The sequence below is a fragment of the Rattus norvegicus genome, chromosome 1, assembly GCF_036323735.1.
Source record: "Rattus norvegicus strain BN/NHsdMcwi chromosome 1, GRCr8, whole genome shotgun sequence".
Lineage (NCBI taxonomy): Eukaryota > Metazoa > Chordata > Mammalia > Rodentia > Muridae > Rattus > Rattus norvegicus.
Window position 1 is genome coordinate 3,556,878 of NC_086019.1, and position 16,083 is coordinate 3,572,960.

General features: G+C 44.5%; 1 protein-coding gene across 1 annotated transcript; it reads right to left on the reverse strand.

Moving 5' to 3' along the window:
- Nucleotides 1–475: 475 nt before the first annotated feature.
- Nucleotides 476–9,499, reverse strand: H60bl2 (histocompatibility 60b like 2). The gene is made up of 6 exons (XM_039101477.1): nt 9,420–9,499; nt 8,918–9,048; nt 4,276–4,542; nt 2,928–3,135; nt 1,347–1,505; nt 476–491 (listed from the first exon to the last, which is right to left on the reverse strand). Exons 2-6 carry the CDS (start codon nt 9,006–9,008, stop codon nt 476–478), a joined length of 741 nt encoding a protein of 246 aa, XP_038957405.1. The 5' UTR covers nt 9,009–9,048; nt 9,420–9,499.
- Nucleotides 9,500–16,083: the final 6,584 nt, after the last annotated feature.

A 16,083-nucleotide genomic window follows, 5' to 3' on the forward strand; every position in this document is an offset into this window, starting at 1 on the left:
CTGACACACTCCTCCTGAGAGGCTGAGGGAATGCACCTCTGTTCTTAAACAGAGATCAGATCTCACGCTGCACAGTGTGAGGTTTCACTGTGCTGTGAGGCAGGCACTGGGTCAGGGGAGCAAGCATAGTCCCTGTTGACGAGGGTTTCAAAGGGATGATGAATTTCTTTGAGCATTTCATTTGTTTGAAAATGTTGGGTATTCCTAATTTCTCTCCCAATGGACAGTTTACTCATTAATTGGTTAAAGTATTACGAATGAAATCCGGAATAAGTGAGTTATGCTAGGAAAACAGGTACTCGCATCTATGTCTTAATTTACCAGCTCCATCCAATTCGCTGACTGTAATTGCCAAGACGTCCTAATTATCTTTGACAAATGGCTCCTGGCCAACCTGGGCTTTTTGACTACAGAGAAAATTACTAATATAAACTCTCAGATCATACATTGAACACCACACAGTTATCTTATGGACTTAGATCACAGAATGGCTGCAGAAGAGTGAACAATTAGCCATTAGAGTGTAAAGTGACCAGACAGGAGGCAGAGACAGAGGGATAACAGACACACAGACAGACTCAATGCAGGAGGTTAGAGGAGCTGTGAAGGGAGCTCATGGAGAGCTGCAGGGCTGCACCAGGCCTCAACACTGAGTGAACTGCACAGGTGAGGTGCAGGACTGAGGATCCAGCAGGTGAGATGCAGACCCACATTAGCATGAGCAGCAGATGAGCTGTGAGACAGTGATTCAAGGAGGAGACATTAGCAGTGTGGGTGGAGCTGAGGGCTTAAGATGGCCAGGAGTTCTCTGTCTGCAGGTTCCCTGACACAAACAGCCAGGGGACAAGTTTGGGGTGACATAACTTTTGCAGGATCAGGTGGCCTCTTCAGGGCTCCAGGCGAGGGTGAGATAAATCCTCAGAGCTGGATGCTGATGTGGTTTGAGATGCACTTGTGTGCACTGCTTCCCACCTATTTTGATAGCTGTGGAGGCGACATATTTTTACTTTGTGGAGTAAGGTAATTATCAGCCTCTGCACCAGAGAGGGAAATGGGTGGGCATGTGTCTCTGTGTAAAGTGAGGTGTCATGTCCTCCAATGTCTGCATTGCACTCAGGAGGGAGCCAACTGCAGCTTGTAAAATGGAGTCACCCAGGGCAAGTCCTTGTTTTATGCAGTGAGGAGTAATTGAGAGCCATGCCGAGCTTCAGCTCTGCAGTGCTATCAGGTGAGTGTCAGACAGAAGAAGGATCAGAGCAAGACAAAGTCATCATAGCAACAGCCTAGTGCACCCTGATGCCCTGGTTGGTGAGGCTCTGACAGCCATCAGTCTCCTGAGTTCCTACCAATCTGGTTCAAAGTCAGCAGCAAGGTTTTCTGAGATGTCATGAGAAATATGTTCCTTTGCTGGAGAAGCCACAGAAATATGTTCAAGATTCATCCCATACAGCTGGTGATGGGGACTGAAGTTCATACTAAAGAGGAAGGGGAGCAGCAGGAAGCACCTAGGACAAAAGGGGTGTGGCTTAGAGTGTGAGCCTGGGCATCAGCTGCAGCCCCCACTCTACTCCCTCACATCACAGACCACGGAATCTGTTACCCAATCCTTCTCTCTTTCACTTTTCCTTCTAGAACTTTCTGCCACTGTGAGCTCCACTATGATAAGACTTCAGATGTTTCTGGAGTTGTAAGTGTAGTGAAACAAAGATAGTAAATAAAACAAAATAAAAAGAAATATGAAAAACTCAGCAAATATGAAAGGTCTGCAAAATATAGCAGAGATTTTGTATTTGCTCGTCTTTTTAATTTCACGTTAGATGTTGAAAAAGCTTCACTTTATCCCCCAAGCTGGACTTGAGCTTAGTGCACAATCTACTGCATTCCTGGATTCTTGTGGCAATCCTCCTGTCTCGGCTTTCCAGATATGGGAATTGTAAGACTGACCAAATATATACATTTGAGGTAAAAATTTTCAGACAACATGTTATTCAAAAATAATTATATTGACTTAAATATGGGATGTCACCTGATGTTAGATGTAAATCTTTTACCTCCATATGCCTATAGGGAAAATATTTTAGATCATATTCGAATAATTAGAACATCGGAATCTTCATCACAATCCTGTACATCAGCTCTAGACTGTGTGGCAAAGGCTAACAACAACAGTGGTGGACACTCGGTTCACATTAACTGCATAAACACAGGTGACTTCAACTTCAGAGGACAGAGACATTGGAATCATGGTACCACGTGCACTGAACTGTGGCTAAGTAGAGTGGCCAAGTTAAATAAATGAATGGGTTTTATTGTTCTCTTTGTTCTTAATACAGATGTAACCAAGCAGCCCAGGTTGGCCTTGAACTTGGTGACCTCTTCGTGGGCCTCCTGAGTGCAGGGATTACAGGTCTGTCCCACAATGTCAACTCCTTAAAAGATCTGCTCATTGGGATCCTTCTGTCTTAAATGGTGGCCTAAGCTAGGAGCTATTAAGGTATAGACTTGGCCCTACTCATTAGAATTATTGTGTGATGTTGGATCATGTCATCCACAGAAAGCAAACAGACTTTACTCACAGTCTTGAGAGAACCATTTCTTGGATATGAGGAGAAATCCCCTCATTTCCATTTTCCTTGAATCTTATTTGGATCCATGGATTCCCTGTTCCCTCAGCAGGACTTTACTGTTTCATCCTCCTCTGACTGCAGATTTAAACTGACTCTGTTGCCTCCTGTACCCAACCATCATCATCTCCAACATTACCGTGGAGTGAGGGCTGAAGATTAAGCTGAGACTTCATTCTAACAGACAGAGAGACACTGAAATAGCTAGTGGCTTGGATTAAACAAACCACTGGGACCTGTCTCCAAAGTTCTTACCTGATTTATAAACCAAGAAGAAGAGTGAGAACACAGCCCTTCCCTTACCTTTTTTTTTCCATAGAAACCACGATCAATGCAAGGAAGATTGCTGTAAACTCAAATATAATTAGATAATCAGTCGTAGATGTAGGTTGGGTGCTATTCCCTGTAGATGAACTCTGGTTGGAAGACATGGCTGGGGTGCTATTCCCTGTAGATGGACTCTGGGTGGTAGATGTAGGTTGGGTGGTATCTGGTGCCTTTATTGTCGATCCTAAAAAAGAAAAATCAGAAAATATACGAATGAAGCTAAAAACACACCTCGATCAGCAACTTCTCTCTGTGCAGCCCAGGGACTTCAAATGCAGTAACTATTTTCCCAAACCCTGGATATAAAGATGAGTAGAATGTGTATGTAAAGTGTCCTTACAGAGTTTGTTTCTCTATCAAAGAAAGCAAATGTCTACTGAAACATCAAACAATGTGACATTTTTCTTGTGGTTAGAACTTTTTGGTTGATGGCATAATTAGGGGTGTTTAATTGTGCCGAGAAAAATAATGAAACCTTCAAAAGTGATGTTAAAACTGGTGGGAAGGCAGCTATACTGAAGCAAGAAAAGGCTGGAAGTTTATAGTGATGCACACAGACTTGGGGCTCACTGGCAGGCCATTTAGAGCCTGGGCCACTGCTTAACAGGGAAGGAGAAACATTGAGAGGTGTAGTGGATGGGCCTGAAGCTGCTTGTATTCTTATGCTAATTTGAGCCCCTAAAACTGATTAATTGCATTCTACCCCCAGGTAATTGTGATCTATAAATAAAGATAACAGCAACCAATAGCTGGGCAGAAGAGACATAGATGGGGTTGAGGTTTTGAGGACTTAGAAGAGACAGGATCACTAGGAGGACGAAAAACGAAGAAGCTACCATGGACTAGAGGAAAGCGCAGGAGGGAGCAAGGAGAAGCATCCATGGGATAATGGTCAAAAGAGCATGCACAATTGGAGACCAGAAGGAACATGGTAAATAGTAAACAATAGGTCAGGATTATCGATACGAAGCAGATTCTAACAGCCTGGAGGGTAGGCAGCTGCCCAGCTATTGTACTACATGAGGGTTGTTAAAATGATAAAGCCTTTCAGTGTGTCTCTGTCTGAAAAATGTTATGATTAAGTCAGAGTAGAAGACCCAGGCCAGGATTTAAATTTCCTACTACAGGGAGGTGAGATGGGGAACAGAAATCCTAGTGGCCATCACTGACTCCCTACAGAGGAAGACCACCTGAAATGACTCAGGCAGACTATCAAACTTTCCATTGTGCACACATGCTTACATGTATATATGGAAGTCACTAGAATTTTCATACCCCCCCCCGATGTGGATGTTTCCTTGTTGTCATCTAATTAACTACTTACTTGTCAATTCTCTGGAGTCTGTCAACAATTTCTTGAGGCACAGACTGAAATCTCCCGTGGAGAGGAACTTGAGACTTTGGAATAGTTCCCTGTTATTCTCCCATTGACTCATGGTCTTGATAGCATTAGGCTGATTTTCTCTCCAGGTCATATTTTTTGGATAAAAGTAGAAGGGATACTGTCTATCAATCATGAAGGCCCAGCATCCATCCATGAATTCTCCTTGATTATATTGAGATTGTACAGTGACCCGCAAGGTGTGATTACCTGCAAATGACACCCAACACCATCATCTTCCACCCTTTATAGAATCATCCTCACTCAGTGATCCAGTCACTCTCTGCATGCTTAGGGTCTGTATACTTTCCTCCTTGGTTTGCTGTTTCTCACACATTGGGTACCATGTATCTCAAGGTTGGGTCAATATTCAGCTCTTACATGCAGAAACATCCGCAACCCCTTCCTACATACGCTCTGTTCTTCCTCTTTCTTATTTATAGCCTCTGTCTTTGCATTCTGTCTCATACTCACCCTTGGACTCGAATAGCCCTGACTCCAGCTTCATCATTTCATAAAAACTGTAACTCAGGCTTTGGTTCAAATCATTGCACAGCTTAGTAGCATTTCCCTTCTTTTCAGTTTTACACACAGGTGAGTTCTGCCTTACATCGTCAAAACAAAGGACAGTCATTCCATTCACTGAGCATTGTCCAAGTGAGACTTTATACTGGACAGTGAAGTTACAACTTAGAGAGTCTGTACCTGTGAGAGAAACAGGCAGGTGAGGTCCAAAGTGGGGCAAGGGTCCATAGAAGTCACAGTTTTCTTGCACTCAGAATCTCTCTGATGGATCAGGAGGAGAAGCCTCTAATCAAGAAGTCCAGCAGCTTCTGGATCTTAATTCTACCCCATATTTAACTGTTATTATTCTTCAAAGGTGTTTATGTCACCAAGGTGATTTGTCTTGGAAGTAATTTTAGTGACTATTATCAGGTAGTAAAGAATAAAATATGTCAGATAGCATCCATGTTCCTGGGATGAAAATCTATCTGAGCACACAGGGGTAAGGGAGGCATCATAGTACACATGGAAATTCGACATGGAGCCTGATGTTGAGGGAAGCTCCTGAAGCAATGTACAAGTTTATCTTGGAGAGGGGATCTGCCAGCTGTGAGCTCAGGGCTCATCCCTGCTCCCACTGGGCTCTGTCACACAGCAGTGTTGGTCACCAGGTCTCAGCTTCTCCCACATTAAACCACACACCTAATCCACTTGCAAGGAGGGATCTGAACCCTCCAGTGTAGGGGAATGTCAGGGCAGGTAGGCAGGAAGGGGTGGGAAGTTGGGGAGGGTGAATACCCTCATAAAATAAAGGGAAGGTGGGATGAAATAGGGGGTTTAGGGACTAGGATATGGGAAAGCATTTGAAATGTAAATTTAAAAATACCCAATAAAAATATATCTAACATAAAAAAGAAATCTAAATAAAAATATCCAATAAAAAACAAAATCCACTTCGAAGTTTAATTAAAGGAATCTGTTTTGCTAATTGAGGAGCTGTGAATAATGAAGGTGACTTAAAGAAAGCATTCCTGCCTTCAAATATTTGCATCAATAAAAGATGATGATGATGGTGGTGATGATGATGATGGTGATGATGAAGGTGATGAGGAGGAGGGGATGGAGGAGCAGGAGGGCAGCAAGTTGTCTTAGAATGGTATTAACAGCAAACTTTTAGTAAGAACAACGTTTTGATAATGTCTTACAAAAATACCACAGTAATGCTGATTACACAAGGCCTCTAACATGCTTGGGATTCACAAAGTAGATTGAAAGTCTTGCCAGGGACTCAGATCTTACTTATTTTTATTTTATGTGTATCAATATTTGCCTGTGTTTCTGTGTACCATGTGCATGCAGTGTCTGTGAAAGCCTACAGGAGCCAAAGATCTTCAGAGAGCAACGAAGTTATAGAGAGTTGCCTCTGCCTTGCTAGTCCTGACAATGAAAGCACACAGCACCATGCCCAGCCCTTTTACAGGAGGTCCAATGATCAGCTCAGGTTCTCATGGTTGGGAAGCACACAGTTTAAACTCAGCCTTCTCCTCATGCTTTGGACACAGGACTTTTAGTCATCAGCAAACCACCAGAATTCTCTGGAGCTAATGCCCAGGTGTCATAGAAATGTCTGGCAGGAATCTGGTGAGAGGCTAGTCCGTACTACATGTAAAACAGAATCTAGAACCGCTAAAACTTGTACTGAAGTGTGTGTAATAAGACTCAAAGAAGTGCACATGTCAAGAGAGATGAGTAATGAAATCAGTAGTATGGCTTTGTTGTAGCCAAAGAAGAGGAAGTGGGTCACTGGAGCTAGCCTGAAGTTTGAAAAACCAGTTCGTAACCCAGAGTCTCTGTCTTCTGTGGCATTTAGGTAAGGATGTAGAACTCTCAGCTACCATATATTCCTGTGTGCTGCCATGCTCCCCAACCTGAGAAAAAAGAAATGGTCCTGACCAATGGTATGCAAGCCCCAATAAAATGGTCACTGTGCCTTAGTCAGGACACTGACTGTCTTTGTTAAGGTTTTACTGCTGTGAACAGACACCACGACCAAGGCAACTTTATAAAGGACAACATGTAGTTGGAGCTGGCTTATAGGTTCAGATGTTCAGTCTATTATATCAAGGTAGTTGTATGGCAGCATCCAGTCAGGCACAGTGCAGGAGATCCTGAGAGGTTTACATCTTTACCCAAAATAAGTGAGGAGCAGACTGTCCTAAGGCAGCTAGGAGAAGGGTCTCACAGCCCGCCCCCTCAGTGACACACTTCCTCCAACCAGGTCATACCTGCTGCAACAATGCCAAAGTCCTAAAAGTGCCATCTCCTAGGCCAAACATATTCAAACCACCACACTACCAAGATAAAAGTAGGTACCAGGGAGTGGGGTATAGCCGTGAGAAGCCTGACCAAGCTGCTCGTGGGCAGAATGTGGAATTTTGAACCTTGAATTAGCAAAGAAGTTGATCATTTTAGCGGAGTGTAATGGGCCATAGGAGCAAAACCATGGACAACAGTGATGCCTTGAGAAATGTAGATAATAACAACCTAGTATTGGTTTCAGAGGAAAAGTGTCCTAGAAAATGACCTTGTAATATTGTTTCAAAGAATGTGTTTGCTTTGTGGCTCTGCCCTCCCATCCTGCACCACTATCACAACCCCCAGGAACAATTGCCTAAGGCAAAATTAAAGAGTTTAGGATTAATGGCTTTGGCAGAAGATATTTCAACACATCCTGTCTTGTGGTTGTTAGAAGTTACTCTTATGCGGAATGAAAAGTAGAAAGCTGGGAAAGGAAAAATACAAAAGGTATAGTTTGAGGAGAAAAGGAGAACCAGAAAGTGTAATGAAGAAAATCCATTATAGATGAATGGGTCCTCCCCAAAAATCCTCTGTCAACTATGTAAAACCAGACCAGTGAGGTTAGATAGATGACACAGAGGATGGGGCACAGGATGCTCTTGACAAAGATCTAGATTTATTCCCTGAAACCACGTGGTTGTTCACAACTGCCTGTAACTCTATTTTAGGCTGGGGGTCCTATGCCCTGTTGTAGTTTCCAAGGGCAAGAAGCAAACACATTGTACACATGCATAATGAAGTTAAGATATTATGCATATAAAATCAAAATATACCTAAAACAATTTAAAAGTGAGCCAGCTCAAAGACAGACCCAGATTGACTTCCTAGGAGGGTCAATCAGGTCACAACAAGTAGAGACCACTCATTGCCCCAGGAAGTGCAGTGATTATTTCTCTCTAGCTTCATTATTGCCCTGTCACTCAGGAACAATACCTCGGTGCTACTGTGAATGTGTACAGTGGTAGTTTAAAGAAAACTCTCAGAGCTTAAGAAGTAGGAAGACAAAGTATAATTGTTTCTCTCCTACATAGAACAGGGAACAAAACAATAACAGGAGGCAGAGGGAGGGAGGGGTCTGGGAGAGAGAGCAGAGAGGGAAGGAAAAGGGGGAACAGGAGCAGGCAATGGAAGGGACAGGAGAGAAGTACAGAGGGTCAGGAAATTGAGTAGACACGTGGAGCAGTGGAGGATGGGGAACTAGGTGTAGCCACTAGAAAGTCCCAGACTCCAGGGAAGCAAGAGGCCCCTAGGACCAAATGGTCATGACTTTAGCCGAAATATCCAACAAAGGGGAGATACAACCTGTAGTGACCCCCACCAGTAGAGAAGCATGGCCCCCAGTTGATGGGTGGGGCCACCCACACATCTCAAAACATTTAACCCAGAAATGTTCCCAGCATAGCCAGCCTGGAGATTGGTTTTAGGCTCCCTGCAGACCCCAATGGTGCTGAGGGCATTACCAGATTTTGCCTTCTGCCTGATGTGCTATTCATCCATGTAGCTTGTCCCACACCCTCCACACCATAACTTTTTCCTGACTTCTTCAAACCAGTGAAGGCTGGGTGGAGTGGAACCAGGGAGAGCCCAAGGCCCCTAGTCCTTGAAGGAGAGAAAGAGAAGCCCTGTAGCTTCCCTCCTCATAACCCAGTTGTGAGCTTCCTGACTTAAACCAGGTCCATATTCTGTAACCCAACCCCACTCCATGCAGACCCTGAGAACTCACCATCTACCTGCATGGTGCCCAGAGAGTTCAGCAGAACCAAAAGGCTCAGAGTGAGAGAATGATTGCACTTGCTGGTTGCTCCCTTTGCCATGGCCCTTCCTGAGACCCTGCTGCCTATGGTGTGACTGGAGCTGCAGAGAGAATGAGAAAATCTGCTGTATTACTCCAACTACCACCCCTGCCTTCACCCCTCAACCCCTCCAAAAGCCCAGCACACAGAGGACACAGCTCAGAATAAATCCAGGCTGTGAATTCAGGACTTTTCCTGGTCCAGTCATGCAAGTTCCTAGTCCTTATCTAAGGAAATCCCTCCAGGGCCCTGTGGCTCTGATCATCCCTCCCAAGATCCATATCACTCCTGGGTGCCTGGAGGCCTTGACACTTTTTCAGGGCTCCCACACCCCACTCATCTCCCAGTCCCTTCATCTCACTCAGCAGTAACTGGGTCCTCAGAGTCCCTTGGGAACAGAGTAAAGAAACAGAATAAAATTGGTGCCTTCACCTTGATCAGATGCAGCCTGCCACCAGAGTCAGAGAAATTTATACCAGGCCAGTCCCTACCCAGGGAGGTGGCACGCCCATGCACACATGCAGTGTCACTCTGGGCGGTCCACATGAGATCATCAAAGTAGGTGGCCCTAAATATTGGCTGTACTGGTTTCCTGTGCTTCTCCTCTAGCTTGAGAACTTCCCTCAGTCTCCCTCAGGCTTCCGGCCTCCTCTCCCTCACTTCCTCTTTTCCTCTCCATCTCAGACTCATTCTTGCCCCTCCAGGTCCCTTCAGCATCATCCCCTGGCTCAGGTACAAGCTCTTTCCTGTCTCACTGCTTGTTGCTGTTGTCTCTCCACTGATAATCCATGGTCATCGCCCCCCTTCACGGCCTCATTTCCTTCCTTCTACTTTCTCTGTACTGAAGACAATTACTATCGTGTGGGGAAGGATGGTTGAGCATTTCCCCTTAGCTCTGTGACACTAGAACTTAAGAAAGTTCTGCAATCAAAAACTTTTTTCTAATTAAAGCATCTTCTGAGGGGTGAACAGATACCCAGAGATTAAGAGAACCTGCTGCTCTTTTCAGGTACCCAGACTGGGTTCCCAGCACTCACACAACAGCTCCCCTCCTCAGGTTTTCTTCTCTTTTGTTTGGTTTCTCTGTATAGCCCTGGCTGTTCTGGAACATTCTCTGTAGACCAAGGTGGCCTCAAAGTCACAGATTTCCTGCCTGTGCCTCTCGAGTGCTGGGATTAAAAGCTTATGCCACAATGTCTGGTTGATCAAAACCTTCTATAACTGTGGCTGCAGGGAATTAGATTCACGTTTCTCTTCATTGTGGTCACTGCACAACCATAATGTGGTCACACACTGGAAAACATTCATGTAAATGAGTCAAAAATGAATTGACCCTTTTCTTTCTGTTGTAGAACAGGCTTCTGCATAAGAAATGTCCAAATCCCTGACAGACTACATATGAATCGATTTTTTAGTGTGCTTTTGGCTGTGAACTACATGTTTGTTAAGGGGCTTGTGTGTGTGTGTGTGTGTGTGTGTGTGTGTGTGTGTGTGTGTGTTCACAGGACAGAGGTTAACCTTGTGTGTGGATTTACAGGCTCCACATGTCTTCCCAGAGACCACCAGCTCTGCCCGGCTCTGAATCCTAAATGTGCTTGACCTCATTCTGAAACCATTTCCCAAGAGGGAACCATTTCTTTTTCCAGAGGAGTTCCTCGTTGCAGACTTTGAAGTCATTTGCACACACATTTTTCCACAGGTCTCACATCAGGGCCATGAATTTCTTCACCAGTGTTACATGACGCAGCTGGGGACAAATCTGTGAATCTCCTCGTGTGTGTGTGTGTGTGTGTGTGTGTGTGTGTGTGTGTGTGTGTGTGTGTGTGTTTGCACATGCATTGTATATTTAGAAGGTGCTGGTATGTGCATAGGGGGTTGTCAGTGAGTGAATGTATATACAGGACAGAGATTAAGTTTAGGTGAAGAGTCACTGGTACCTCCAACCTGTGGGTTACTTAGATAAAGAACTTGAGATGCTCAGTGCTTGTCTGTGTGAGATAAGCCACAGCTAATGACACTCACTGTTGAGTCTGACAGACCCTCTGTGCACTGAGTCTCCCTCACACTGGCTTGGGAGCTTCAGTGGAGGGAACTCAGAACAGCTGTCTCTCCTGGGTGCTGAGGCTAATCTCCCTGGCTGAGGTGTGCAGGTCTCTCCTGTGGAACACTCGGATGAATCACAGCCACTCAGCTTCTCTGTCCTTTGAGCTTCTTGCTAGACTGCTCACAGCTGTTTTCTAGTAATTGTTTAACTTGGGTGGAATAAATTTTATAGTTGTGATTCACCTCAATGAGGATCTGTGTTTAAGGGTCACAGAATTAGACAAGTTGAGAACCACTACTCCTCAGAGACTTAAGAAGCAGAACTTGATTTTATATCTGAGATTAGAATATATGAAGCTCCCGTGTGTCTGAAGCACCGAGGTTACTCTGGAACACCCCACGTGACTTCTGACTGATATCAGAGATGACTGAAATTGATACTTTTTAAACATAGCCCCACCCTACTTTCTGCCCTTTTCATTGGTTGCAGACAGAAGTGTTAAGGTCTGATGTGGTTTTTGCTGAGGAACACCCTCCTAAGGAAAGAGAAGTCATCTTAAAGCATTAGTAAAGCTTTTGCCTGCTGCTTCTTTGAGACCTGAACTAGGATCTCAGTGTATTACAGACAAGAAAGGGGCTGGAAATCAGCTAGCCTGGGTCCTCTGCAGATTGTCCCTTTGGGCTTACTGTAAGCATTGATCTGTCTGTGAGACAAAGTGCTCTGCCTTCATGTAAATGTCATTTGATGTTTTTACCTGCTTAACTCTGACTGCAGCACTCTCTGAGAGGATGGGGGAGGGTTCTCACCTGCAGGAAATGAGCAAACTTCCTGGGTCTAAGAAAGGAGACCCTCCAAGCTGCTGAGGAGACTCTGGCCAAACCAGCTACAGAGAAAACTCCAAACCTGTCCCTGAGGTTTCTGCTGTGTTGTTTCTGGAGTCATGTGTTGAGGTGGGCTCTGCAGTGACACAGCTGTTTTGAAGTCACCCCAGCTCATGTGAGTAACCCCTCACCCCACTCTTATTAGCAAGCCCAAAAACTCTCAGTGGATCTTGAAATTGGACGTTTGTGTAATTGGTACTTTGGAATGTCATAAGTTCTACTTCTGGTGTGTGTGTGTGTGTGTGTGTGTGTGTGTGTGTGTGTGTGTGTGTGTGTGTTAGTTTTTCTCTCAGAGAAAGTGGAAGTGTATGAGAGGCATTTTCTGCATGGCTGTTGATATCTGGTGTGTGGATGCTGACTTTTTAAAAGATGCTTCCTGTGCTGGCAAGATGGCTCAGTGGTTAAGAGCACTGACTGCTCTTCCAGAGGTCCTGAGTTCAAATCCCAGCAACCACATGGTGGCTCCCAACCATCTGTAATGAGATCTGATGCCCTCTTCTGGTGTGTCTGAAGACAGCTACAGTGTACTGTATAATAAATAAATAAATCTTAAAAAATAAAAGATGCTTCGTAAATGTAGAGAAGAATGGGTCAAAGTCATAGTGTTCAAGATGAAGTATAATTTCCCCTGATGTGGAATAGCCAGGAGGTACCAACGATTGGTCCTTGGCTGTGCTGAGAAAGCATGGCGGTCTATAAAGTGGAGTGACCTGCAAGTCACATACAACACAGTCATCCTTCACTTCTGATCCATCCGTCACCTCCTCAAAGGTCAAGACTTTCTCTCCAGGCTTGGGTGTCAGTCTTGTTGACACACAACTTGCTGTTATTATCCATTGTGTACCCTGGGTCTGCTCAGTATCACAAATGCTCAGCTCCTTCACACAAAGACATTCACCATCGCATGCCTACATGCGCTCTCCCTTTTCTCTCTCTTGCCAACTGTCTCTTCCTACTGTAATCTATCGAATCCTTCCCACTGGTCTTGAAGATGCCCAGTTGGATGTTAGCCAGCTTCTTTCTGAACTCCTGCCACAAGTGTTCCAGCTAAACATTGGGCTAAACATGCACACTTAAGTGGCATTTACCATCTTTCCCAGGTTACCCAAAGGTGTGTGTGGCCTTGTTTTCATTATCGACCTATAAGGGCATTGCGTCTGAGCACTGAGCACTGTCCTTCACACCAAGGATGGCCAGGGGTGCTATGAGCCTGACAATGAAGATGTAACTAAGAGCATGTGAATCTGTGAGAGAAACATGCAGGCAAGTTCCAACGTGGGAGCAGACAATGTTTCTGCCCCACCCATGTATCTATCTGACACGCAAAAGGACAGGAAGACAAGTCTCTATTCAAGATGTCCCCCAGCTCTGCATTCTCAATTCTGTGTCATCTCTGACTGTCTTAAGTTTGTAGGATGCCATAGATTCTACCTGCGTTAGCAGGATGATTTACCATACAAGGACTTTTAGGCACCTTTACCGAGTGTTGAAATATAAAAATCTATCAAGAAGCACCAGGTGAGATTTAAAGCCAGCCTGGATTACAGAATATGATCCTTCCACTGAGTCAGTCATTCAGTCATAGCAACTGAAAAGAATTTAAAAGCCAGCATGTATTGTGTGTGTCTGTGTGTCTGTGTGTCTGTGAGTCTGTGTGTCTGTGTGTCTGTGAGTCTGTGTGTCTGTGTGTCTGTGTGTGTGTAGACCCTCTGGAAGATGGAAAGGGAAGTTAGGGGCTGAGTCATCAGGGAGAGCAGGAGAGGTTGTGGATCTGCAGGGTGGGAAGGGTTAGACACCTGTACAGTAGTCTAGGATCCAAGCCTACCATAATGACCCACTTTGCTCTAGATCCTGCATATTCTACAGGGATGATTTTTTTATTCTGTATGTTTACCTCTGAGTGGCCAGGGAGGGGAAATGGCAGGCTATTGTCTATTGCCCAGAGGCATTCTAGACATAGACCTCTGCCCTGGGGGGAAAGGGCTGTAATTGGGACCATGATGGCCAAGCAGGAATCAGGTTCATCCTTCTGGTCCCTGTGTTCAGGCTCCCAGAGTCAGATCACCTCTGCTCACTGCCAGACATCCACGCAGGCCAAACAGGAGAACAACTGAGTGGAGTAGCACAGCCTGAGGTAATGTCTGAGTTTGGGGCCTCCTGCCCAGGCCATGGCTCTTCTCTTCAGCCTGCACTGACATCTGAGCTGACTTGAGCTACCAAGAGAGAGCAATGCTCAAATAGCTCTGACTCAAAGAGAAACTTTCTGCCCATTCAGAGTATCTGGCTTGTCCCACAACAGACCCCACCTCCACACACACCAACTTCCGCCTTGACACTCCCCACTTCTGCCCCAAACAAAGTCCTTGGCATCCCTATCAGGAGTTTCAGTTTGTCTTTCTAACTCTAACCAAGGCCACTGCTCTCCACCTGTCTCTGGTACCCATTCAGTGAGACCCTGGTCTTCTTTCTGCCGTGGTCATTTCTCTGCACTCACGCTCAGGCCTGGAGCAGGACAAATGTATAAAGAATCCTGAAATGCTTAGAAGAGGATGGCTGCTGCACAAGTCCTGTGCCCAAGCAGAGAGGAGATAAGGGAGGTTGTGTGGATTCATTCCCTGCATCCGGTCTTCCAGTTTCAGATGAAACACAGCTTGAATGCAGTGAAATGATAGCCTAATGCTTGTTGGCTCTGAGTTTTTCTGGTGCCCTTGCTTCTCCAGCTTCATGAAACCCTAGAGAAAGTAAAGTTTTGGTTCTTTGTTTTCGTCATGTCCCCAAACACCACGTAAGCACAATCATCTCCTGTGTCCTTTGAGTTTGCTGCTAGAGTTGTCCTGATTGTTTTTGAGTAACTGCTTGTGTGCCCTTCAATCTTCAGCTCCAGCTGTTAGTTGCAACTCTGATATTTGTCTTCCCCCTTTGGATACAATTTTGTGCTGTGTAATATATGTTCACACGATAAAATCTCCCAAAATTGGTTAATTTAAATAGAGTATATGAAACAGCAGACCACCTGAATTTTGTTCTTCTTTCAATTCATAAGACATTAACGAATGTCACAAAATTGTTACTATAAATTGGACCTTATACAACCTTCACCCAACACAAACCTCATACATACATTGTCCCTGGATGACTTAAGTTCATGTTAAATGCAGGTGCCCCCCAAGTCCAGGCAATCCTCTGCACCTGCAGTTACCACCTGTGGTGTTGGGAGCCACCTGTGGGCACTGGCTACTCATTGAATCCTGATCCTCTGCAAGAGCAGTCAGTGCCCTTAAGTGCTGAGCCATCTCTCCAGCCCCTAAGTTACCAGGTGAAATGAATAAACTGGTAACAGCATTTGTTAACTACATTAAGAAATTGTTATTCAGGATGGCTAGTCTAACTGTGTAGAGGACTAAGTTTATGTCATAAGTCTTTTGAGTTTTTGATTAGAATGTTTGTAGACTTTAGGTATGATTAGTTTTGCTGTCTGAATTTTTTTTACTTGATAGTTTGTTGTTGTTGTGATCCTTTTTGTTAAACTTCAAGTTATCCTTTTTTCTGCACATTTCTCAAATACAGGACTAAATAATACTAATTATATAAACTCCTTACTAATACACACACATTCAATAATATTTTCTGACTGCTTTCATAGTTGTGTACCCTTAAAAATACATTGATGTACTCCCTAGATATCAGAAGCTTCTTTGTATGGAAATCAGGCCCTGGAATTATGATTATGATATTTGAAGAGGTGATCAAAAACCAGGGTGAGAGATATGTCCTTTTAAGAGAGAGAAAAACAGCACACACGTATCTTAAAACAACAAAGCTGTGAGTTAAGTGGCTATAAACAGACACATGCCAAGGATTGCTCGCTACCACTGGAAAGAGGCAAAGGCAAGCCAGTATTTCCCGAAGCCTTAAAGGACCATGTTCCTGCTGACTCCTGGATTTCAGGTCCCTGCCTCCAGAACAGTGAGAGAATTCATTTCTGCTATTTTAAGCCAGAGTGCTTTTAATAAGTTGTTAAAGAAGCCGTAGGGAACTGAGACATTACCTAAGAAAACCAAATACAGGACAGCAGCTGCATGAAGCAATTCAATAAGGACAGGCAGAATGGAATGTACCAGAAACACGTCTAGGTGATTTAATCCAGAGGGAAAAACTCAAAACAAAACAA

Excerpts from the sequence above, each read along its gene's own strand:
- H60bl2 (XM_039101477.1), bottom strand. The coding sequence starts at position 9,008 with ATGGCAAAGGGAGCAACCAGCAAGTGCAATCATTCTCTCACTCTGAGC. Across the intron at positions 4,543-8,917 it reads GGGCACCATGCAGGTAGATG|GTAATCACACCTTGCGGGTC; the intron begins GTGAGTTCTCAG and ends TGTCATTTGCAG. Across the intron at positions 3,136-4,275 it reads AGACTCCAGAGAATTGACAA|GATCGACAATAAAGGCACCA; the intron begins GTAAGTAGTTAA and ends TTTCTTTTTTAG.